Here is a 22,935-nt window from a genome sequence, read left to right as displayed (position 1 = left end):
AGCAGTCTCTTGTACTTTGCTGTAATGTATGTCAAATTAGCATAAAGTGACATGAAGCTGACATTTTCCTCGCTCCCGTGTCATGAGACTTCCTCCTACTTTTTCAACCATGTGACTATTTTATGTCTCAGACCTTGACATATCGCTCACCAAATAATGCACATCAGATAAGGCAGTCTTCCTGCGGTTGTGGAGAGCTGGCTCCATTCAGAACCAGGTAGATAACGCAGAGGACAGCCGTCCCTGCGAGTATGTCACAGCTCGACTCATGGGTACCTTTAGTGCTCACCATCCCTGTCCGACCTCGGCCGCTGCTGCAGCGCCGCCCCGCGGGGTCCCTTCTGGGTGTCGCGGAGACCAGACCGATGTTCCTGGCGCCGCCGCCAGGGGCCGCCGCCGCTCCCCTATGACACAGCAACAATAGGGGCCGCTCTGGCCCGCGCTTCCGCCGGAAACAGGCCGCCGGCGCGGAGGCGGGCCGGACGCGATGGACGGCGGCGAAGGCCAATCGGGTCCGGGTCAGGGCTGGCCGCGCGGCTGACGGAACTCAATCGGCGGCGAGAGCGGCGGTGGGGCGGGCCGAGCGCGGGCTTCCGGCGAGGCCCGGCAGGCGCCGAGGAGGAAGAGCTAGCCCGGACGGCGCCCGTAGGCCGAGTGTGAGCACAGCCAGGTAGGGCCCCGGCGGCGGTAGCGGCGGGGTAGGGGAACGCGGCTCCGGAGTCGGCGGAGCGGCGGGAGGACGGGACGCGGCAGCAGCACGGGCCCGAAGCAGTGCGGACCGGCCGCCGGTGCCCCGGACGCGCCGGGCCGGCCGCGGCGAGGCTCTGCGCGGGCGGGCAGTGACGTCGCGGGAGCGGGGAGTTCGCGGGGCTGCGCTTGGTCCTGCGCACACCAGCTGGCCTTGCGCAGCCTGGCGCGCTCCCGCTCCCGGGCAGCCGCGGGCTGACCAGCGTTTGGGTGGGACACTGCGCACGCGACGCCGCACGACGGCCCTCGCTCTGCTTTTTCAGGATGACGACTTCAGGCGCTCTATTCCCAAGCCTGGTGCCCGGCTCTCGGGGATCCTCTACCAAGTATTTGGTGGAGTTCCGGGCAGGAAAAATGTCATTAAAAGGAACTACGGTCACCCCAGATAAACGAAAAGGGCTCGTGTACATCCAGCAGACGGACGACTCCCTCATTCACTTCTGTTGGAAAGACAGGACCTCTGGGACCGTGGAGGATGTGAGTGCCTGAAGCCATACCAGGCCAGCAGAGGCTCTGGGCGAGAGCTGAGAATGTGGGGCCATTAGCCTCACCTTCAGTACATTGGTGTAGGGTTTGTCTGTCCAAAGGTTAGCAGTCACTCTGTGAAGTCATGCACCCCAGGGTGACCCATGGTTCTTAAGATTTTAGCAGAGACAGCTTGCAGACAGGATGAGAGTCAGCTGGTGACAGTGTCCTTAGTCCTGGCTTTAAACTTGTTGTGGAGGAGTGTGCAGATCTGACCCTCACCACAGCCGCGGGTAGTTTAGCTCTCTGAAGAGGCTGCTTTCCTCAGGGCTCTTTGTGTCTCAGACCACATTGTTCTTTGTTACACTTAGGAGCAGCCAGAGTTGGCTGACCTTTCGCTTCTTGGAGCACAGTTCCAGAATGCTTGTGTTAAAAGTCATCAGTTCCTCAGAGGACACCTTTTCTACCCCACCATTCTGGGCCCTCTCCCACCTGTCTTCACTGGGGTCTGGGCCTTTTGGGCCCCGCCCTGTTATTGGGTGCAGCAAGTTTCCAGGGGACCTAAGCCTTGATGGTGCATGTGTCTGACTGTTCTCCTTGTGTGACCAGGACTTGATCATCTTTCCCGATGACTGTGAGTTCAAGCGGGTGCCTCAGTGCCCCAGTGGGAGGGTCTACGTGCTCAAGTTTAAGGCAGGGTCCAAGCGGCTCTTCTTTTGGATGCAGGTAAGCAGAATGGTTCACTCTACCTTGTGATACACTTGAGGTTGCTTTCCTCGGAGGGTGCTGACCTGGAGGAGTGCTTGAGCCTAGTTCCCACCTATGTGGGTAGCCCATGGTTAGGCCCACAGCTTCAGATCTTCAGGTTGTCCATTGCTCCCTGGCCATGGATGTTGACACCCTCTCCTCTCAACAGTTGGGTGTTTCCCTCAAGCTCTGCTGTGCTCTGTGTTGAGAGACCTTTCAGTGTCTCAGGCACAGCTGCAATGTCCCTCAAATTGGGGTGTCCGCTTCTGCTGCCTGTTGGAGGCCATTGGTGTGTTTGTTTCTTATACTGTTAATGTGGTTTTGCAGTGATGGACATGGACATAGTCTAGGGTCAGGCTAGACTTGGGCTATGTTCAGGGGTGAAGTCCACATTTTCAGGATGGACAGTCGTCGCAGCTGTCATCCTGTCTAAAGGGCAGCAGCTATGTGTCTGCGAAGTTCCAGGAGGGAAAGGTACTGGTTCCAGGGTTCTAGTCCTGAGCCTAAGGATCCGGAACACAGGACAGTCGGGTTGGCTGTGCTGCAGAATGTCTCTAGGTGGGAACTCTTGGAGAGTGTTACAGGGGATCTCTCCACAGTTCTGGACCTCACAACAGCAGTTCTTCCTAATTTCACTCCGGTAATGCCTGTCTTGCTCCTTGCCACACAGTATTCTGCCCTGAAGTTCTGGGGCCCGTTCTCACTGCTGCCATTACTCTCCCTATTAGAGGCTAGGCTGGGTTCTGTCTATGGTGCTATGATAGTTGGCAGGTTACTGCTTCTCCAGTCACTGTGTGGGATGATCAGGGTGGCTGGCCATGTGGGTGCTGGGAAGCCAGCAGGCATGAGCCAGCTCCCTGTGCAGACTGCTCAGCCTTGGCTCTTTGTGTGTCCTCTCTGGCAGGAACCCAAGACTGACCAAGATGAGGAGCACTGCCGGAAAGTCAACGAGTGTCTGAACAACCCCCCCATGCCTGGGGCACTGGGAGCAAGTGGGAGTGGTGGCCATGAGCTTTCAGCACTGGGCGGTAATGATCTCCCAGACCTGTATGGGCAGTGTCCTTGAGTGAACTGTTAGATCGTCAGGCAGAACCCTGCCTGAGTTCCAGTTCTTTCTTTACTCCCATCTTTACTGGAGAAAACTCACCTGGTCCCTGCTGCCTCCTTTCAGAGGCTGTTATCCCCTGAGTGGCTCTGGGGCGGGGCCATGGCCACTGCAGGTCCATATCTGATTCCTGTGTTCACCAGGTGAGGGTGGCCTGCAGAGCCTGTTGGGGAACATGAGTCATAGCCAGCTCATGCAGCTCATCGGACCAGCTGGCCTCGGAGGACTGGGTAATACCCTGCTGTCCCTGGCACTCCCGTAAGGTGCCTTGTCAGTGCTTGCAGACCCAGGGTTTCTTCTCGGCTCATTACTGGGGTCTCAGCCCTGTCTATGCCCATGTATTCCTATGTCACTTTTCTGGAAGGTGCTTGGCTGTTGGGCGGGCAGGGAGGGACCTGGTCTCCTACCTGTGTGTATATTTCACCTGGGGTACAACAAATATTCTTACATAAGAGGCCCTGTTCTAGCCAAGATGTGGTCTTTTCCTTGAGTGTGAATGTGAGTGGAATGAAAATGACCCAGCTCAGTAGAATAGTATTTAGAATTCAGACCTGAGGGCTCACTTCAGCCTCCTATGGCCTGCCCTGTTAAAACCCTCCCTGCTCATCCCTTGGCTTTGGTATTGGGTAGCTTCTCTGGCCAGAGGACATGGTTTAGTGCCTTCTCAAGTGGACTGGGGGTGTCTCTAGAACACATTTTTTTACTCCTTTAGGTGGGCTTGGAGCCCTCACTGGACCAGGCCTGGCCAGCTTGCTGGGGAGCAGTGGACCCCCAGCAAGCAGCTCTTCATCCAGGTGAGTCCCCAGCATGGGTACCATGCACCACTACCAGCCATTGCACTCTCCTTTCTGGAGACCTTGCTTAGGAGGTAGGGTGAGGGGTTCCCGTTACACCTGAGTCGGGGTTGGGTGAGTCCTCCACACCTGTTGAATAGCCCTGAAGCACAGTGGGCCGAGCTGCTCCAGCCTCTGCTCACTTTCCCCAGCTCCCGGAGCCAATCGGCAGCCGTCACCCCATCCTCCACCACCTCTTCCGCTCGTGCCACTCCAGCCCCTTCTGCCCCAGCAGCTGCCTCAGCAACCAGCCCAAGTCCCGCACCCAGCTCAGGTAATGGAACCAGCACAGCAGCCAGCCCGACCCAGCCCATCCAGCTGAGCGACCTCCAGAGCATTCTGGCCACTATGAATGTACCAGCAGGGCCAGGAGGCAGCCAGCAAGGTAAAGAGCTGCGGGTGCTTGTGGGGTCAAGGACTGCTGCCCACCAGCTTGGTGGTGGTTTTAAGATGTGGAGCTTGGGTATCTGTGGTGTCAAGTCACACTTGCCCACCTGCCTGTGCTACAAGGCTTCCAGTCTGCTGCCCTCTGGGTGCCTGGGCTGGCAACAGGCCACTGATGACCATGTTGCTTGTGCCCTAGTGGATCTGGCGAGCGTGCTGACACCAGAGATCATGGCTCCCATCCTTGCCAATGCAGATGTTCAGGAGCGCCTGTTACCCTACCTGCCCTCTGGGGAATCTCTGCCCCAGACTGCAGATGAGATCCAGAACACATTGACCTCACCCCAGTTCCAGCAGGTACACATGCCCATTGCGCTCTGCACCTTTGACTTTCAGCAGTGGTGGTCTGGTGCCCTAGGCACCCAGTTCTGCATGTTTGCTCTTTCTTGCAGGCCCTGGGTATGTTCAGTGCAGCCTTGGCCTCAGGACAGCTTGGCCCCCTCATGTGCCAGTTCGGCCTTCCTGCAGAGGCTGTCGAGGCCGCCAACAAAGGTGGTGAGTACTGATCCTCACTTGACCAGAACCAGCTTTGTTGTGTGTAGTGTTGGAGGTTGTCTCCTTGGGTAGCCCTGGCTTGGGGTTCAGTAGCCCCGCAATGGCTGTTTCAGATGTGGAAGCATTTGCCAAAGCCATGCAGAACAATGCCAAATCGGACCCAAAGGAGGGAGATGGAAAGGACAAGAAAGACGAAGAAGAGGATATGAGTCTAGATTAAGTTATTCGCTGTCCTTCCCCAAGTTGGAATTTGGTAGTTGTGTGATTCCGTAGTGGCGATTGTGACTCCTTGCACCCTTTCCTGCCCCACCTCACTAATAAAACCCTTTCTTGTACCCGGCCACTCTGGTCTCAGTCTGTGTTACCTGCAGCTCCACTCTCCTGTGAGAGCTGGGCTGGCAAGGAGCGTGCAGTATGGTGAGCCAGCTGCCACACTGTGTTCTGTACCCAACTCCACTGGGCTTGTACATTCTCCAAACCTTGCCCTATTTGACTCAACACACTCAATTGAAACAAGTCTCTTTAATTTCAAAGGAGCTGTTGATTTTACAGTTCTCAGTTGTAGGGCAAAAGGAACAAAGCCTGTTTTGCAGTGTCCTTTCATCTAAAAGAAAAAAGACAGCTTAAACCAGAAATGACTTGTTCACATCGCAGAAAGTATGGGCAAACAACCAGAGCCTGGGAACTTCCCACTTCAGCGCTGCTGAAGTAGTGGAAGTTCACTGGGCTTGATCTTCCAAAGCCTACTGGACCCCACCTGCCTCTGGGTCAGTGCTTTTCCCTGCTTGGAAGGTGCTGAAGAGTGAGCTGGGTCTGGGACTACGGTTCCAGAGGGGCAGCCACTCATCCCCACTGCCCCCTGGATTTGTGCAGAAGCCATCATGGTGATAGGGGCCCCATCAAGCACCAGCTTCCTCATGCATCCTCGATAGGCAGGGGTCTCTGACTGAGCAGTTCTTGCCTCTGAAAATACAGAGGGGCCAGAGTAGACTGCTTGGTATACTGGCAGCGGGGTCCTCCATCCCTGCATTAGCCACTAGTCAGCCTGCTCTGCTGCCCTTTTAGAGGTGAGAGGACCCCAGTCCCCACAGGGCAGTCCATACTTACTGGGCAGGCCCCCAAGGTGCAGAAGTGCTGGAGAATCAGCCAAGGTCGCTGGTAAAGGGCCTGTGGTGTGGTTGCTCTCCATGTCTACCTCCAGCTGGAGTGAGTTCCTGCCCTTGGTCACTGTGGAACAGGTTTGTGTCCGCTAGCCAGCCAACCTGCAGTGTCCCTTCCACCCTGCTCTGCGTAATAGAGAAGGCCCCCCCTCACCTGCCACTCTGTGCCACTGTCCATCACAAAGCTTGGGGTAGGTCACCCATGTGGCAAACTCTCCTGCCCCATCATTTGCCCGAAGTAGAACCTACGGTGAAGGACAGTTAGGTTCTGCTCATAGGGGCCACAGTGGTGAAGATGTCACTTGCCCAGCACCACAGCTCTGCTCACCTGTTCTGTCAGCACCTGCAGCTGCACATAGGAAGTGGCCTGCGTCTGGCCCAGATGGAAGATGAGGCCAGCAGCTGCTAAGGGCCGTACCTCTAGCTCTAGGCTTACATAGGACAGCTTGGCCTTGGGGAACTCTGCGGGAGAGGGGCAGTGATGGGGGAGGTCCAGGCCCTTGCTTAAAGCCCCCTATACCCGCAGTACCTCCCTTACTTCACACACCTAATGTGACAATGCCCTCACTGCCTGGGAAGAACAGGCCATCCTCCAGGGGGCCTGAGACACAGGGCGTGACCCCCACCATTCGCGTTGGGGCCCTCAGGGGCCGCTTATCCAGCTGCAGCTTCTTCATACAGCCATTGAACCCCACAGACACCTGAAGGGACCAGATAGCTAACATCAGGCTTGGGACTGCTGAGGGTGGACATCCAAGCCAAGGCCAGGGATGGGGGCAGTATGGTTCTCACGGGAAGCTTGGAGCTGTAACTACTGGCAGGGAGACCTCCTACAAAGAGCGTGTAGGGCTGTGGACTCTCTGCCCTGTGGACCCAGTGGTGGAGTGCCTTCTGGCTCCAGGTCTGGCTGCCGTCCACCACAAGTTGGACCCGCTGCGTTCCCCAGCGCACAGACACCTGGTGTGGGAAGGAGCCTGATCAGCTGTATTCCAGTACCCTGGGAAGAAAGCTTCAGGGAGCATTTCCTGTGTCCTGCCACCCACACCCTTTCTCCTTAACCTCACCCTGTGCCACTGGCCAGCCCGCGAGTGCTGGCGGCTCTGGACCTGGAGCCGGGGCCCAGGGCCCTCAGTCTGTGCAACGAAGTGTCCATGGCTCAGAAAGAGTAACAGCGAAGGGCTGTGGCTCGACATGGGGGCTGCAGAGAGCAAGAGGCCCTGGGAAGCAGCTTGTGGGCGGACGAGCATTGAGAAGTGGAGCCTGGAAGCCAAATGTGGTGTCAGCTTGGGCAGCACCTCCAATCCTACCCAAGCCTTGTCTGGCCAAAATTACCTATTCCTGTGGGATGGGGAGACATCCACAAACTGTAGGTAACTGGGCTGGGGTCCTCCAAACTGGTATGCACCCTGAATAGTCCCAAGGAGCCAGGGTGTTGGGCAAGCAAGATCCTGGCTGGGTTGGCGACTGCGGCGGGAGACCTAGGGCACAGACCAGACCTCAATGCAGGGTACAATGGTTGGGTAGCCAGTCTCCCAGCTACCCCCAGTCCTGCCCACCCACCACCTTGGGTACCACCTTTTGCACTGTCGCCCTTGAGGTCTGGACGAGTTGGGCTGGTGTGCAGCCTATGCTCACGTTGACACTGCCCGTGTTCTGCTGTAGGTCAAACACACGCTGTGGCCCCCGAAGTCTGTGGGGAGAGGCAGGTGGATATCTGTCAGTAACTAGGGTTGGGGGTGGGGTGTCGGCTGGGACCTCATCCCCTACACCCACCAGCTCACCGTTGCACAAAAACATTGCTAATGCAGCCACTGAAGTTGTGAAAGGTACCAGACATAGGCAGGCCTCCCAGGAGAAGTTGTGGGGGTTCCTCAGGCTGTAGTTGGAGCATGGGGAATGTTCCCTGGTGGGACTTTGTCTGTTGTAGCTGGTCATCCACATATAGCCATACCCTGGGAAGAAGACAGTGTTGCCCAGCCTAGCACATTCTTCCTGAAGGGTCTGCCTCAGCCAGACCCTCCTGCAGGGCATACTGACACCCCTTCCCTCTCTGCCTGAGGCGCAGGGCTCACCCTGTAGCATTGCTGTAGAAGGCAACATAATGGGGGGCTCCATCAGCAAAGGCCCCTTGAGTTTCCACCTCTGTTCTCATAAACTGGAGTGTCACATGGCCTTGCTTCAGGGATACCATGTATGGCCCATCCTAGGGACAGAGGCAAGGTCATTGACCAGGCCAAGAGTCCAGACTCATCCCTTCCAGCCCCAACAGACCCAGCTGTGGCTGCTGCAGAAGCAAGCTGCCACCAGCTCACCGGGGAAGTGCGGTAGTACAGCAGGCTGTTGTCCTGGATGCCACGAAAGCCAAAGCCGGAGTAGACCTCGCCAGTGATGGGTGCCACATCGGGAAGTGCCAGGGGCAGGAAGCCGTGGCCGTGGAAAGTCATGGTACGTCCCACTAGCAGGTCAGCGGTGCAGCCGAAGCTGATACCCGTGGTATTCAGTCGTTTAAGGTCCACATACTTGCCCAGAGCCTTGATGCCTTTGATGCAGCCGCGGATAGAGCCTCCCGAGGGGAAGAGCTGCCGTAGGCTGAAGGGCACCAGTCAGGTCTAAGAGTGCTACCCTTGGTGGCACTGGGATCCCACATGCCCCAGGGCCCATGCTCACCTCGGGGGCAGCTGCTCAGGTGGCACACCTCCCAGGTAGTAGGCATCAGCCATCTCCAGCATGTTGTCCTGATCCACACTGAACACGGTGGCCCTCTCCACACGTACTAGCACACGTTTGCGATTGGTAGCCAGTAGAAACACCTGGATCTACAAGGGATGGACAGCAGGCTTCAGGAAAGCCAAATCCCTCCACTGGTGGTCCTGTCCCCAGGCCTCTTGCCTTACCGCCTTGCTGGCTGCTGTCAAGGCTTGTGGGGGCTGCAGTGGTTCAGCCTTCTTCAGGCCAGAGCCAAAGTCATAAAAGAGGACAAGGGTGCCCTCCTGCACTGCCAGGCACAGGAACTGGCTCTACAGAACAGGGGAGAGCAGGGTCAGCTCAGGGGCATTAGGAAGGGGCAAAGCCAAAATGGGGAGAAAGCAGGCACAGGGCAGGTTGGGGCCTAGGGTTAGCCGTGCCTCTTGCTTAAGGAAAAAGATGATCCCGTTGTAGGACACAAGCCGCAGCTCCTGTTCAAAGCGCTTTGTGTTGCTGAACTGCTTTTCAAAGGTGATACGGGCAAAGCCACTGCCATCCAGGTAGGAACCATCCGTGAGCCACGGGTCACCGGTGGCCTTGGAGCTGCAGTTGAGAGGCTTCAGGTCAGTGGAGGGTGGGCTGGTGGGGACACGGGATGCGGGGCCTTACCTACCGAGCACAAGGCTTATCCACCGCGGTGTCCAGCTTGAAGGTCTGCTTAAAATTGTACAGACTAACCACCTCCTCGTTCAGGGTGTCCATCTCAATGCAGCCCAGGTAGCCAGGGAATCGGAGGGGCTCAGGAGGCTATGGGGAGAGCACACAGTCAGGACGCCTTCCTACCTCCTAGAGATCAGTGGACACAGACTACAGAAGAATGGACTTAAAACCAGACAAGGACTTCTTCCCAGGTCAATACAGGCAGGTCTGCCAGCACACTCCAAGACTACCCTGAGGCTGAACCAGGCTCACCGTGAAGTTGCTGGGGTATCCTCCCACATAGAAGACAAAGTCGTCAGGTTGTAGGCTGAGTAGCCCCTCCATCCCAGGGGCCACTGTGTCCCCCTTGATCTCATGAACCATCTGCTTCTCCACTGTGACAGACATGTGGCCAAACTGGAGGGTCCTAAGAGCAGAGGTGAGGAGTGAGACAGATAGGGGACTTGGAACCATAAGTGTCTAACCTCTCTTCAGGGTATCCCTACCTGTCAATGCTGACGGCTGCAAACTGCTCCCCAATGTTCTCATCAATGCTGAGAGTTGTAGGGCCAGCTTTGCCTAGCCTGTACACCCAGTGCACCTTCTGATTGCGCAGAGACACCCCCATGTAGTCCCCAGTGGCCTGTGGTGGTGGCCAGAAGACACAGTTAGAAATGGTTGGTGTTTGGTCCCATCCTAACTTGGAGTCCAGTATGGCCCATCCCCCTCCTGCCTGGTACCTGGCGGCTGCCCATGTACAAAACAAAGCGGTCTCCAGTGTTCTCGCCAGGTGCTGGCGCTGGCACTGGGCTCTGGATGTAGAACTTGAGGGCAGTGTAGGCAGCAAGGTCAGCAAGGTCTCGCGGGGTACGCAGCTGCACCCCTGAACGCCCATTAAACTTCATGGACACCTTGACCTGGGTGTGCAGCACATGAGAGTTTACTACCCCGCTTCCCAGGCCTGCTGTTGCTGCATACATCCCTAAGGTGAGACTCCTCCCACCTTGTTGGCGGCACTCCGGGCTTGGGCGATGAGCTTGCGCACACGACCAATGTTGGCGGACAAGGCCAGGCTGGCGTTATGCACCACACGGTTCTCCAGACGGCTCAGTTTGGCCAGCAGCTGTGGCAATGTCTTCTCCAGGGTGGACACTGCAGGAAAAGTGGGCTGAGGGATTTGTCTCCCAAGCCTCAGCCCCTAGGAAGGCAAGGACCACTTGCTCACCTGAACTGCTTGCATCACGCTCCACCTGGCCCAGGTCCTGGCCTCGCAGGCCCCCCAACTGGCTCTGCCATCGCTCCACGTTCTTGTGTATGTTCTGAAGCTGGGACTGCACATGGGCGGCTGTGTCCCGGGCTTCAGCAGCCACAGCCTTGGCATGAGCAATCTTGTCACTGGTCTCACCTGCAACAGATGGAGGCCATGCCCAGCAGTGGCCAGCTTCATGTTCCTAGGCCCCCTCTACTGCAGACACCCATCCCGAAGATAGCATAAGTCCCATACTTGCAGCTCAATACATTCAAAATTCTGCCCAGACTCCTCTCCTTGACCCTGTGATCCTCTCACCTAGGGACCACCATTAGTTCCCAAGTCTTGCCCAGCTTCTAAGTTTGGGCCCAGGTGTGCCTGGGACATTTTGGTGGCCACCACAACTGGGTCAGACCATGCTCTTGTTAGCTCTGAGCCCTCTTGGAGAGGCAGCCAGATGAACCCCACTCGGACCTCGGTGCTCACTGCCCAGCTTTTCCAGGAATGCCTTCTCCTGAACCAACGGGCTCCTCCAGACACACCCCTCTATCCTCCGGTGCCTATTCCACTGGGCTCACCCCGTGATCTCACCCATGACTTCACCACGGTCCAGCACTCTCATGACCTGCTTATCTGTGCCAAGTGCCAGCAGGCCACTGTGTTGGTGACCTGTGCCTCAGGCCACAGGCACAACCCCAGGTGCCCAGGCTGCACTTTGGGGTGGGAGGCTTCTCAGACACTGACCACAGCATGGACTCATCAGGTATAAATGTGTTCCACTCTCATAAGGCATTACAGGGTACAAAAAAGGTGACGGGTAGGAGCAGGGATAAGTCACATACTTGTGTCCATGGCCAGCATGGCTTGTGCCTCCTGGATCTGGGCTGACAGCTGGTCCTTCTTGGCCCGGACATCATGAAGCTGGGTTCCTGCAGCCTGTAGGCGGCCCTGAGCTGTGGAGGAGGAGGCAGCCTCAGTGACAAGGAGTTCTACCCAACCCAGCAGGCACATAGGTGGACTGAGAACAAAGATAGGGACCTTGAACTTCATTTATCCTTCTCTGGCTGTGGTCTCTTGGCCTACCACCAAGACAGGCAGACATTACCCCACCCCACACCTCACCCCAGAGTAGAACTATAGAAGAGAAGCCACAGAGGGCAGTCACATTTAGTGCCTATTTGATTCTCACACTGAACCACACTACAGTTGTCCCAAAGCTACATGGACGTGTCCCGGAGATCAGTCTACCACCAAGGATCTAGGTACTCACCAAGGCCCAGTCTCTCCTGGTACCCAAGGACGGTCCTCTCCAGTGCACTGCTGTTGGCTAACAGCTGTTGGGCTGCAGCTGCAAGGCCCCGCCTCACCACCGTCTGCAGAAGATCAGAGCTGTTTACACGCAGCTGTTCATAATGCCATAATGCCGGGCTCCCGTGAGCCACTGATGCCCAGGAGCTCACCTCCCACGCGCGGCTGGCCTGCCTCAGTGCCTGGCCTGAGGCATCCTCAGCAGCCTGAACGGCCTGCAGGATGCTGCTGTAGGCATTGGAGGCTTCCACAGCCCTTTGAATGAAGCGGTCCTGATTGATGCCAAGGATGATGCTGCAGGAGGGAAGGAGGATCATGGGATATGTGGACAGGCGTGCTGGCCACATCGAAGGACTTCTTAGCCCTTTAGATCTGCTCCTTTTGGCCAAAATGCAGGCCCCAGGCTACAAAAAGCCTGGATCCTTTAAGAATGATGATTTCCCCTCCAGGAGCCCTCCCAGACCTGTCACTCTACCGAGGGCCAATTGCACCCACAGGCACCCAGGCTGCACCCTTTGGTGCACCACCACACACCCAGACAGGTTGATCGCCAGCTGGTGCAGCTTCTGAGCATGGGCCTCCGCAGCCTCTACCAAATCCACCTTGCTACTAGCTGGGGAGAAGGCCTCCATCTTCTTCAGTAAGGGAGTCCAGGCTCCATCCAGGCTGGCTGCCAGATGCTCTAGATCCTGAGGTGGGAGATGGGCTTTATTTTATTACCCTCCTAATTTGGGACCCCAGGACCAGGTGGAGCTCTACATGCAAGTGAGTCCAAGATCTCTCTACGCTGGCAGCAACTATAAGTTGCTGGAGGGAACTAGCAAGGGATGAGTAAGGTGGGGCTATATTTACCTCCTTAGCCTGGTCCATGCCCTGCAGAAGCTCAGAAACATGGCCCAAAATGAGGCTGGCAGCCTGAAGGGTGGCCTTTAAGGTGGCATTATCCTGGGATAGCTCCTGTTTCCATTGCTTAGGACAAAATTGTAGGACAATAAGAATAAAGGATGTATTGGGGCCCTATGCACCATAGGGTAGGAAGGATGGGGTTGGGGAGAATGGGGGGAGAGGGCTGAGAGCAGGCAGAGGATGGATGACTGGGTTTGGAGAACACTAGGGAACAGGTGGAAAGGACAAAGTAGAGGAAGGGAGGACAGACATCAGGGAGAGGAGGGATACCAGGGCCTCGGCCTGGAGAGGAGGAGGCCAGGAGAGTGGCAAGGGTGAGAGGAAAGAGTAAATATACTTACCAGGGCTTCTTTCAGCCGCTCCTGGTTGAGGCTGTTGAGTTCATCAGCCTCCCGGGTGGTATTGACTGCGTGGTTCAGGGCCTCACGGAGGTCCATGAGGCCAGCCTCATACTGGGCCAGCTGGTCCCGAATCTGTGTGGCCAATGACTGGTTCTCCTCCCATAAGTTGGTGAGCTGCTCCTGTACACGAGCCATCACTGCCCAATACCAGAGTAGGAAGGTGGTCACTGTGGTACCTAAACCCCCTCATGACCCCCAGTCTCTGCCTAGTGCCCATCTTGCCCACCCTCTGAAGCAGGCCAGGTGCTCTTGCTTCACACTGACTTTGGCCCCACAGTCCCCAGGCCTTGATCCTAAGCAGCTCTGCCTAACAGGATTTGGCCCCACTCACGCCTCTGGGCTTCTGTCAGTTCGGCCTCTGCCACTGCCCGTGGGGCCCCCAGGTCACGAGTCCGCATTTCCCAGAGTAGCCGCTCCACTTCAGCCAGTGCCCGGCGCAGCTGCTCACCAGACGGTACTGAGGCATTGTCTGGGGACACTTGGCCTATTCGAGATGCCAGCTCTATAGGGAGGGGATTGTCAGGGCCTGGAGCTGGTCTCCACTCATCTACTTCCAAGCCCGAGACCCGCCCAAGGCATTTCAGCAGGCCACCAGCACACATCCCAACAACACTTAGGAGGCTCCTGAAGCCTCAAGATTAGAACCCTGTCTGCCCCTCTCTCCTAATCCTGCCATGCTGGATCAGCCCACTCCCTGGCCTTCCTCAAGCAGGAAGTTCACTTTTCTTCCAATCCTTTGGCTGTGTCAGGTCCTGTCATAAGACTGGGAGTCCCAATTTCTTCTCAGTTGCTGCTCTGTCACTAAGGAGGTTTGTGAATGACACCGAGTGAGGGTCAGCCCAGTTCTATGGGATGCAATAGACCCTAACCAACTAGTTACTTTCCCAGAGGATAAACATATCCCAGAGGATAAACTTTCCCAGCCAGCTCAAGAGGAAACTTCCAGGAGGCCCTGGTCCCTCCCCTCCCAAGTAGTCCTCCCTATACTGGGCCCATGCATCAGCCAGCCCTACCACTTAGGTAACGGTCCAAAGCATGCACAGTCTCCAACAGCATCTGTGCCCGGTCCAGTGTGGCCTCTGTGTTGTCCAGCAGCTGGGCCGCCCGATCTTGGGCCGCTGTGGCCTGTAGATACAGTTTCTCTGAGCTGTGGTGTTTGCAGGTATATGACTCGTGCATGGGCAGGGTGGAAAAGGTCTCCCCAGGGATGGGAGGAATGACTAAGAGTACTGGGGGAAGGTGGCTTTGGTGTCAAGAACTGGGGCATCCTGGGGGTGAGGGCTTCCTGAGGAGAGGCACCACAGGCCACTGGGATGAGGTTCATAGGTCTTGCCTGACTGCCTAGGCGCTCAGCATCCTGTTGAAGGCTTGCACTTTGTTGCTCTAGAGTCTGCAGCTGTTGTGCTGTCTGGTAGCGGGGTCCCAGTGGGCTCCGGAGCTTACTCTGTAGGGGGCGGGAAGTAAGTACCACATGGCCAGCTGGAGGAGGCAGGGAAGGCCAATGGGCACTAAATACCTTCAGGTCAGCAATGGAGGCATTAAGCTTGTGCAGCCTGGCCCAGGCTACGGAGCTGGCATTGATGCCCTGCAGCTGATCACGGATGGAGGGGAGGAGGGCACCAGCCCGCTCGAGGTCATCCAGAAGCAGGACCACACAGTGGTCACACACTGTAGGCAGGGGAGAGTGGGCACCGAGGACCTGGGTTAGCCAGGAATCACAGAGCCAAATGAAGAATGGGCCAGCACCAGGTTTATAGGTAATATCCAGTGACTGGGTCAGGACAGGAATTAATCAGGAAAATGGGGTAAGCATAGGGACAGAGAAGCATAAGAGGTTAGATAAGAGGTCAGCAAGGGCATTCCCAGGTCCAGGTGAAGGCCCTCATCTGCTCAGGAGAAAGCTGGCCTGAGGCTATGGAACACTCCATTAGGGAGAATCCTGGGCAGTGAAGGTTCACTGATGCGGCAGTAACCAGTGTTGGAGCTCTAGCTCCAACTGGAGTAAGAGGGTAGATGTCAGGTCAGCATGGAGTCGTGGGAGTCCCTCAGAAAATGGAGACAGACAGTGAGGTCCTTATGGGGTGCTGAGGTTACTTACTACAGGGAAAGAACACAGGTCCTGCCAGGCCTGGGAACCCCACATACCAGGCAGAGAAGAAAGGATGAAGAAAGAGTGAGAGCTCACCTTCACAGTGTATGCCATGGGCCCCAGGCCCGCCGGGCACAGGCACCTGGTACTGCTGGCTGCAGGTGTCACAGCGCTCTCCACTGAGTCCTGGGGGACAGGTGCAGCGGCCTGTGTGTGGGTCGCAGTGGCCTCGTGGACACTGGCAGCCTGCAGAAACAGAGGTAGGTAGATGTGACCGTAGGTGTTCAAGGATGCCCGCCTCGCCACCCAGCCTGCCCACACTCCTGTACTCACGCCTGCAGCCCTTCTCCGGGAGGCCCCAGTAGCCAGGGGCACACTCTCGGCACTGGGGTCCTGTGGTCCCTGGCTGGCAGTGACACTGACCGCTCTGAGGGTGGCACTCAGAGCCCTTGGCAGCTGGTCCACAGGCACAAGGCTGGCAGCCCTGGCATTGCTCAAAGCCGAAGTGTCCTTCCTGTGATAAACTCGTAGTCACAGCCTAGCCAGCAACAGCACCCTTGGCCAGCCCTGGAAACCTGGGCTATCTCAGGCTCCTCAGGTCCAGCCAGAATTCTCCCTAGCCCATTCCTGCATAGGATTCTCCCTCATTACACCTCCTCCACAGGCCTGTTCCCTCCCTCTAGCCTGCCCCATCCTCGGGTCTATTCCCAGCCCTACCAGACAGCGGTCACAGTGTGGTCCAGTCACACCTGCCTTGCACAGGCAGCGCCCACTCTGAGGATCACAAGCTTCTGTCCCACATGGGGAACACTCACACCCTGCAGAAAGGAAGGGCTATTACATCTGCCCTGCCCCACCCCCTCCAGTCCTTCCAAGCCTAGCCCATTACTTCCTGCTTTCCCCATTATTTGGTCCAGGCCTCTTATACCCCATAGTCACAACCTCACGGGTCCAGTTTGGTTCTCTTCCCTGCAAGCCCTACCCTAAAGGCAAGGACAGGGTCTGACCATGACGCTGGTGACTGTGCAGGGAAGAGGCCAGGGTCACACCGGCATCTCTTCCCACCACCCAGTGCTTACTGGTGCAGTTGCCAGGCAACAAAGCATTGCCATAGAAGCCAGGGGCGCAGCTCTCACAGTGGGGCCCAGTGGTGTGACGGAGGCAGCCTCGACAGGCGCCTGTCAGCGGGTCGCAGTCACTGAAGATCATGTTGGGGTCTCCATTGCCACTGCAGTCACAGGGCTGACAGGAGCTTCCCAGCACCAGAGGGTTTCCAAAAAAGCCAGGAGCACACCTAAGGATGGGTGACCAGGAGAGAGGAGGCAGTCAGGATCTGGTGGACCCCCTCAGGGTACCCTGGAGTCTGTACAAATGAACCCTGCCTAATTACCGTTCACAGGAGGCCCCAGCATAGCCTGGTCTGCAGAGGCACTGGGTTCGGCCGTTTCTTATGATGCAACCATCTGCAAAGCTGTGAGGATGAGACAAGCAGTTGCTACACACCAGCACCTCTCCATCAGGGCTGGCACCAGGGCTGGGCTTCCCATCAGCCCCCATCAGGGATGGTACCCAGTGCTTGAGTTCCCACCCACTCCATCAGGGCTGGCACCTGGAGCTAGAGTTCCCCCCTAATGGGCCTACCCCGGCTGCTCAGGGGCTGCAGAGGAACCAGGGGCTACTTACTTGTTGGAAGGTACTGCTAAGGGGCAAGGGCAGCTCACACAGGGAGCTGCAGGGTCATTGGGATCACTGCTCACGAAGCCAGCCCTGCAGCGCTCACACTGGTCCCCTTCTGTATTGTGCTGGCAGCCCTGGGGTACAGTGGGAAGTCAGTGCTGAAAGCAGAAACACATCCCCACCTCACCCCCGACTCCAGGTACTCTACCCTGGGTCTGGGGCCTCAGCTTATCTGAAACCACAGGTCCTGGGGTCTTCCTTGGTCTCCTCAGAGTACTTACCACACAGGTGCCAGAGCCAGGAAGGCATTGGTCCGAATGGCCATGGCAGTGACAGGGGACACATCGGCCCAGGAAAAGACCTTTGGTGTCCCGGTAATAGCCAGGGGCACATTCCTGGGGGAAGACAGGTAGGGCATTAGTGATTGAAAAAAATAAAAATAAAACTTTTAAACAAACAAAAAACTGTGATGCCAGCCCCAAGGCTGAGTGGACCAGATCGGTAGGTCACACGTCAGCCTCTGAGGACCTTCATGCTCTAGCAGGGGCTGCAGGAACAGCACACCCAGGATCAGAGGGAGCTGGATGCCGGAACTGCTGGCCATGCCTAGCTGCTGGGCCTCCAGACCTGTGGACACAGTGCCACACACAGATACCATGGCTCGGGAACGACCAGGCTGTGAGGCTGGTGACCAGAGCTGCCTTCTTTCTACCCCAAACATCTTTTTCTAGTGGTGGTCAGTCACAAACCTTCCCCAGGTATCATGATCATGCTAGCCTACTCAGAGCCACAGGCAGATGGACACAGGTGAGGGAGGAGAGGGTGACAGCTGGAAATCAGCGTGGACCAGGGATGATGGCTGTGTTGGGGGTGCTGGGTGAGCAGTGGAGAGGCAGGCAGTGATGAATGGCGGGGCAACAGGTTGACGATGGAGCAGCTAACTGAACAAGTAAGAAGGCTGTCAGGGTAGCAGAGAAGAAAACACGCTGGACAGAGATGAGAGTAGGGACCAGAGGCTGGCACAGCATGCTCAGGGCCTATGGTGGGCACCTTCATGGCCAAGCACCCGTCCTTACCACTTTACCTGGCATGAGTCTCCACGGTAGTTGGCAGGGCACATGCACAGTTCGACGTTACTGGCTGGAGGGCCCCTGCCAGCCTCACTAGCCACCTCTAGCACCACTCTACGCAAGGAGACTGTGGCAGAGGTCTGGGAGAAGAGCGCTCGGATCTGCAGCTGCTCCAGGCCAGCCAGCACCATCATAAGTTCTTCTCGGGACACTGGGTTGTGAGTCTCCAAGTGCCGGAAGTTCCCCTGTGGGGCCGAGATAAAACCTCAGCTGTGGTGGGGCACCTGGCACCAACTGCAAAACAGACAGACCCTCACAGAGAGGACAGATCTTGGGGGTAGGGGACCCCAGCGGTCACCAATGGTGAAAGGAGAAGCTGGGCTCCTAAGTCACACCACACAAAGTCAGCTCCAAGAATTTAAATATGCAAAGAAAAGAGTTTCTAGACGAAAACATAAATGGGTCTTTTCTGATATCAGAGACAAATATTTTCACAAACAAGACACAAAAACTGAACAAATGTGAGAACTTAAAACTTGGTGAATGGGCTGGAGAGGTGGTTCAGAGGTTAAGAGCACTGGCTGTTCTTCCAAAGGTCTTGAGTTCAATTCCCAGCAACCACATGGTGGCTCACAACCATCTATAATGAGATCTGGTGCCGTCTTCTGGCCTGCAGGTGTACCTGCAGAACACTGTATACATTATATATATATTAAAAAAAAACAAAAACTTGGTGAACTTGTGACTATCAAGAATCTGTTGATCAAAGGACATTTTAAAAGGAGTTTTGTTTTTTTTTTTTTAAAGATTTATGTATTTCATTTATATTGTTACTTTGTCTGCATATACACACCAGAGTAGTGCATTGGGTTCCATTACAGATAGCTGTGAGCTACCATGTGAGTGCTAGGAATTGAACTCAGGACCTCTGGAAGAACAGCCAAGTGCTTTTAACCACTGTGCCATCTCTCCAGCCCCTCAAAGGACATTTTTTAGAAAAAGAAAGTCACAAGGCCAATGAGACAGCTCAGCAAGTAACGAGTAATGAAGCTTGCCCTCAAGCTGACAAGCCGAGTTCAAGCCCCAGGACCCGCACGGTGGAAGAGGACTAACTGTTGCAAGCTGTTCTGATTCCACACATAAGTGTAACACGCTTGCAGGGGTATGGAGGCGGCTCTTGATGTGTTTAGAGTGAAGCTATCTAAAAAGCAAGGGAGACCAAGTCTGAGACAGACGGGCAGCTCCCAGATGGCTGAGGAGCCCCAGGGGCCTCACACACTGTGTTTGGGGGTTTCACAACCAGAGATGACCCTCTCCTGGAGGATCAGAAAGGAAGCCCACCAGCCTCTGGCCTCTTCTAACACTGGCTGTGGTCCATTGTGGCGATCAGTGAATACAGTGACTATGGCTCTTCTGGGCCTGTCCTGGGGACCAGGCTGGTTCTGCTCACCTCTACCAACTGCAGCTGTACCCGGTGAATGTGGCCAGGGGGAGGGTACGCCAGCTCCAGGAAGGCGATGCTCATTTGGTTGCCCTGCAAGCCAAACACGGGGGGCCGGGTGAGGGCTGGCATCTAGGCTGGCTCACTGTCACAGCTGGCCACACTAGCCCCCCTCAACCATACCTGCAGCACCACGTCCGGCCGGCTCTCATAGGGAACGAAGACGTCGCCACGCTGGGTCTCCGAGTGCAGCTCATAGTGAAGGGTCCCGCCGTAGGAGGACACCTATGAGCACAGTGGGAATGGACTCCCTCTTTCCACATCCATTCCTTACAGTGCCCTCACCGGGGCACACCCCAGGCTCCCTTTACAATGCAGCTGCAAGGTCCCTGGGTGTAACCTCCTTGTCACCCACTCTTCCCCAGTACTCCAGGGCACTTCCTGCCCTCAAACCAAATGGCCCTGCTTACCCTGTCTCCCAGGTAGGAGGGCGGGGCTTGCCAGTACAGCTCTGGAAACGTGTCAGCCACAAGGCGCAGACCCGCGTGCAGCAGCTCCATCTCGGGCCGATACTCGTGAGGTACCACCTGGCGGTCACTGCTCAAGAGTACCCAGCCCTCCATGTCCACAAACTGTTAAGCACAGACACACAGACACAGGTCACACAGAGTGGAAGCACGGCCCCGCTCCGCATTCCAGGCCCCTCTGGCGGTTTCCATCTCAGTCCCAGGCTAGGGCAGGATACCTCATGGCGGGCATGGTTAGAGCTCCCACAGCGCTCAGTGGCCCCGAAACAGAAGCAGCGGGTACAGCCCTTGGGGTTAGCAGCGTCCAAGGAGAAGGTCCCCAGGCGGCACTGGTCACACCTTGAGCCCTGTACGTTCTCCTAAGGGCAAGGGACAATGAAGGTCAGCCGGCTACCCGTTGAGAACCAGATGCTAGTTTTACACCTTGTCCCCAAAAGCTTCCAGGAAGCCCCACCTGCCCAGGAAGGCTGCTGAGGACAACGGTGCATGAAAGGGGCCTAAGACAGTGTCTGGACCAAGCCCCTGCTCACCTTGCAATGGCACTGGCCTGTGAGGGGGTCACATATGCTAGCCATGGTGCCTGCCTCATGGCAGTCACAGGGATGACAGCTGGGATAACCATAGAAGCCTGGGGCACAGGTGTCACAGCGACGCCCAGCTACGTTGGGTCGGCATCTGTGTGTGGAGAAAGGCTAGATGAGTGCTCCTCTAGCCCTGGGTCATCCAGAGCCCATAGGATCTCGGCCAAAGAGCTGCCTTCTGAGATGCAGAGGGGCAGGTTGTGAGGTGAGTGAGGGGAGTGCTCCCCCTGACCCAAGGTCCCACGAGACCATGGGATGCGGTCCAGACTCACTTGCACTGGCCGCTGTCCATGTCACAGGTGGGGTCCGTCAGCTCCTGGACACCAGGCCCTGAGCAGTTACACTCCTCACAGCCAACCAGGGGATGGCAGCCAAAGCTCTGGGGCTGGCAGGCCAGGCAGTCGGGGGGGACGGTGCGAGGTGGACAGATACACTGACCTGTGAGCTCATCGCACAGGCGGGCACCACAGTCACAGGCTGTTGGGGTGAAGATCATGGGTTGGCCCTTCTGCCTCATTCAGGACCCCAGGTGCAGCCCAGAAGGACGTGACAGGGAAGGTAGGGACACCACTCTAGCCCCACCCTTTCCAGGCTCCGGTGCTTCACATAGCTCCTTGACACGAACAACCATTGTGGCATTGTCAGGGGCTGCTGGGCACCCGCTGCTACCTAGAACCTCTTACGGGCCCACGAAGCAAGAGTACTTCCGCCGGGCTGGAAGATGTCTGAGGTGCATGTCTAAAGCGACAGGGCTAGTCAGCTAGGCTCTAGAATGTCCCCTCTACTACACACGCCCTGGGTCCTGGAGCACCCCATCCCCCAGGAATGCAGCACAGTGGTTTTGATTCCTGAGCACTGGGTACTCACGCCTGCAGTTGGGGAAGCCCCAGTAGCCGGTGGCACAGCGGGAGCAGTCACGGCCAATGACGCGGCCCCGGCAGGGACACTGGCCCCCGAAGGGTTCACACGTGGGGCTTATGGCACCCACCTCGTGGCAGCCACAAGGTAGGGCCCCATTATTGTAGTAGAGAGACAGGGAGGTGGCGGCATTCCGGCAGAACAGAGATGAGCTGCTGGGGCTGCAGTAAGGAGCAATGGTGAGGCTGGCTCCTGGCCTGACCCCCTGTGCCCAGACCCTGTTCTGCCCCAACCCACATCCGCCCACCTGATGTGGTAGCCATTGGTGGCACAATGGCTGATGAAGTCGTAGGATTTGTCCAGGGGCTCCTCATGGAGGTAACTGGAGCTATAAACATCCTCAGGGACGATGAGTATGTAGTCCTAAGGGGCGAGACCTAGTCACCTTTGGGCCTGTGTGGGGGAGGGCAGATAGAACCTGCTGGCAGGAACAGGTAATGGGGAGCCCCCTCAGCTGGCTAAGGCCAGGGCATGGCAGTCCTAGTCAGGCTCTTAGGCTACTCAAGAAGCAAGTGGGTCTCAGGCTGGGGACAGTGAAGAAACAAGCAGCCATGCAGCTAGTGTTGCTCATGTCCTGCTCTTTCCTGTTACCCAGGCTCCACCTCCTCTGGGGAGGTCCCTCCACCAGTGGGCTTAGTGGCTCGGCTCTCAGGGACCCTCCAGAGCCTCATAGGATGCACCTGTGGCGGGGGGTATACCCTGACAAACAGGTGATACATTCCAGCTGAGACCCACAGATACTCGACAGGCTTAACAGGAAGACCACTCGGCACGTGGGACGCCAGCCCTAGGCCTCACCAGCCAGAGCCACCGGCCTTCCGGCACACGCACGGTCACGGTGAGCTCGTTGTCTGTGACATCCAGCATAGTCTGACCCTCGCACAACACCAGGGTACGGCAGCCATAACCATGTGGGCAGAAGCTGGCATTGGCGTGGCCTGGCAGGGGGTCAAAACGGGAAGGTCAGGCCTCCAATACTGACCACTCTAGCTATGTGGCTGCTCAGTCCTGGCTGTGGGGCAGTTAGAGACGTGAGGGGACACAGGCAGGGCAGGCCTCGTGCTAAGAACTGCACGTGATGGCGCGTCACAGGCAGAGAGCCCATCACAGCCTTTGAGAGCAGACCTCGCTCTTTGTGAATTATGCATAGCCACACACAATCACCCCGACGGACGAGTGACCAGGTCCGTAGCCATACATGATCTACCCCTTGTATAAGTGACTGGGCCCCCGCCAAGAATCTTATAAATAAACATTTGTCTCACCAGTCCTGACAGAAATGAAGAGCCCTAATCCAGGGAACAGGTGTTAGGGTAAGACTTCTGAGAACGGGGGGAGATGGGGCAGGGCTGCCCCTCACGGTGGCCATAGAGCGCTCAGTTTGAAAA

General features: G+C 56.8%; 2 protein-coding genes across 2 annotated transcripts in view; one reads left to right on the top strand and one right to left on the bottom strand.

Moving 5' to 3' along the window:
• Nucleotides 1–528: 528 nt before the first annotated feature.
• Nucleotides 529–5,176, top strand: Adrm1 (ADRM1 26S proteasome ubiquitin receptor). The gene is made up of 10 exons (XM_021646348.2): nucleotides 529–670; nucleotides 1,011–1,224; nucleotides 1,822–1,938; nucleotides 2,864–2,987; nucleotides 3,208–3,294; nucleotides 3,777–3,858; nucleotides 4,050–4,282; nucleotides 4,481–4,638; nucleotides 4,734–4,836; nucleotides 4,950–5,176. Exons 2-10 carry the CDS (start codon nucleotides 1,012–1,014, stop codon nucleotides 5,054–5,056), a joined length of 1,224 nt encoding a protein of 407 aa, XP_021502023.1. The 5' UTR covers nucleotides 529–670; nucleotide 1,011; the 3' UTR covers nucleotides 5,057–5,176.
• A 167-nt stretch (nucleotides 5,177–5,343) lies between these two features.
• The window catches only part of Lama5 (laminin subunit alpha 5), a 47,971-nt gene continuing 30,379 nt past the window's right edge, over nucleotides 5,344–22,935 (bottom strand). Inside the window, exons 32-79 of the mRNA XM_021646337.2 lie at nucleotides 22,346–22,485; nucleotides 21,795–21,910; nucleotides 21,497–21,708; nucleotides 20,902–21,106; nucleotides 20,579–20,723; nucleotides 20,267–20,407; nucleotides 19,992–20,153; nucleotides 19,705–19,806; nucleotides 19,531–19,614; nucleotides 18,095–18,325; nucleotides 17,292–17,405; nucleotides 17,017–17,144; nucleotides 16,724–16,804; nucleotides 16,413–16,627; nucleotides 16,051–16,151; nucleotides 15,667–15,847; nucleotides 15,430–15,579; nucleotides 14,761–14,912; nucleotides 14,578–14,688; nucleotides 14,258–14,369; nucleotides 13,576–13,746; nucleotides 13,185–13,381; nucleotides 12,790–12,906; nucleotides 12,472–12,626; nucleotides 12,090–12,231; nucleotides 11,900–12,002; nucleotides 11,472–11,582; nucleotides 10,606–10,785; nucleotides 10,384–10,532; nucleotides 10,121–10,297; nucleotides 9,887–10,023; nucleotides 9,654–9,807; nucleotides 9,355–9,488; nucleotides 9,122–9,284; nucleotides 8,891–9,013; nucleotides 8,664–8,812; nucleotides 8,309–8,585; nucleotides 8,069–8,199; nucleotides 7,778–7,948; nucleotides 7,572–7,686; nucleotides 7,329–7,474; nucleotides 7,061–7,256; nucleotides 6,789–6,953; nucleotides 6,544–6,697; nucleotides 6,325–6,458; nucleotides 6,151–6,241; nucleotides 5,944–6,063; nucleotides 5,344–5,799 (exon numbers count right to left, since the gene is read on the bottom strand). Coding sequence (XP_021502012.1) covers nucleotides 5,531–5,799; nucleotides 5,944–6,063; nucleotides 6,151–6,241; nucleotides 6,325–6,458; nucleotides 6,544–6,697; nucleotides 6,789–6,953; nucleotides 7,061–7,256; nucleotides 7,329–7,474; nucleotides 7,572–7,686; nucleotides 7,778–7,948; nucleotides 8,069–8,199; nucleotides 8,309–8,585; nucleotides 8,664–8,812; nucleotides 8,891–9,013; nucleotides 9,122–9,284; nucleotides 9,355–9,488; nucleotides 9,654–9,807; nucleotides 9,887–10,023; nucleotides 10,121–10,297; nucleotides 10,384–10,532; nucleotides 10,606–10,785; nucleotides 11,472–11,582; nucleotides 11,900–12,002; nucleotides 12,090–12,231; nucleotides 12,472–12,626; nucleotides 12,790–12,906; nucleotides 13,185–13,381; nucleotides 13,576–13,746; nucleotides 14,258–14,369; nucleotides 14,578–14,688; nucleotides 14,761–14,912; nucleotides 15,430–15,579; nucleotides 15,667–15,847; nucleotides 16,051–16,151; nucleotides 16,413–16,627; nucleotides 16,724–16,804; nucleotides 17,017–17,144; nucleotides 17,292–17,405; nucleotides 18,095–18,325; nucleotides 19,531–19,614; nucleotides 19,705–19,806; nucleotides 19,992–20,153; nucleotides 20,267–20,407; nucleotides 20,579–20,723; nucleotides 20,902–21,106; nucleotides 21,497–21,708; nucleotides 21,795–21,910; nucleotides 22,346–22,485 — 7,214 coding nt within the window. The 3' untranslated portion in view covers nucleotides 5,344–5,530. The remainder of the gene's footprint in view (nucleotides 5,800–5,943; nucleotides 6,064–6,150; nucleotides 6,242–6,324; nucleotides 6,459–6,543; nucleotides 6,698–6,788; nucleotides 6,954–7,060; nucleotides 7,257–7,328; nucleotides 7,475–7,571; nucleotides 7,687–7,777; nucleotides 7,949–8,068; nucleotides 8,200–8,308; nucleotides 8,586–8,663; nucleotides 8,813–8,890; nucleotides 9,014–9,121; nucleotides 9,285–9,354; nucleotides 9,489–9,653; nucleotides 9,808–9,886; nucleotides 10,024–10,120; nucleotides 10,298–10,383; nucleotides 10,533–10,605; nucleotides 10,786–11,471; nucleotides 11,583–11,899; nucleotides 12,003–12,089; nucleotides 12,232–12,471; nucleotides 12,627–12,789; nucleotides 12,907–13,184; nucleotides 13,382–13,575; nucleotides 13,747–14,257; nucleotides 14,370–14,577; nucleotides 14,689–14,760; nucleotides 14,913–15,429; nucleotides 15,580–15,666; nucleotides 15,848–16,050; nucleotides 16,152–16,412; nucleotides 16,628–16,723; nucleotides 16,805–17,016; nucleotides 17,145–17,291; nucleotides 17,406–18,094; nucleotides 18,326–19,530; nucleotides 19,615–19,704; nucleotides 19,807–19,991; nucleotides 20,154–20,266; nucleotides 20,408–20,578; nucleotides 20,724–20,901; nucleotides 21,107–21,496; nucleotides 21,709–21,794; nucleotides 21,911–22,345; nucleotides 22,486–22,935) is intronic.

This window comes from Meriones unguiculatus, chromosome 4 (genome assembly GCF_030254825.1).
Source record: "Meriones unguiculatus strain TT.TT164.6M chromosome 4, Bangor_MerUng_6.1, whole genome shotgun sequence".
In the NCBI taxonomy this organism is placed as follows: Eukaryota; Metazoa; Chordata; class Mammalia; order Rodentia; family Muridae; genus Meriones; species Meriones unguiculatus.
This window is presented reverse-complemented; position numbering and strand designations above follow the sequence as displayed.

Bases quoted from the DNA above. Each gene is read 5' to 3' on its own strand.
- Adrm1 (XM_021646348.2), top strand. From the start codon at position 1,012: ATGACGACTTCAGGCGCTCTATTCCCAAGCCTGGTGCCCGGCTCTCGG. The intron at 1,225-1,821 runs GTGAGTGCCTGA...TTGTGTGACCAG, and splicing joins CCTCTGGGACCGTGGAGGAT to GACTTGATCATCTTTCCCGA. The intron at 4,639-4,733 runs GTACACATGCCC...TCTTTCTTGCAG, and splicing joins CCTCACCCCAGTTCCAGCAG to GCCCTGGGTATGTTCAGTGC.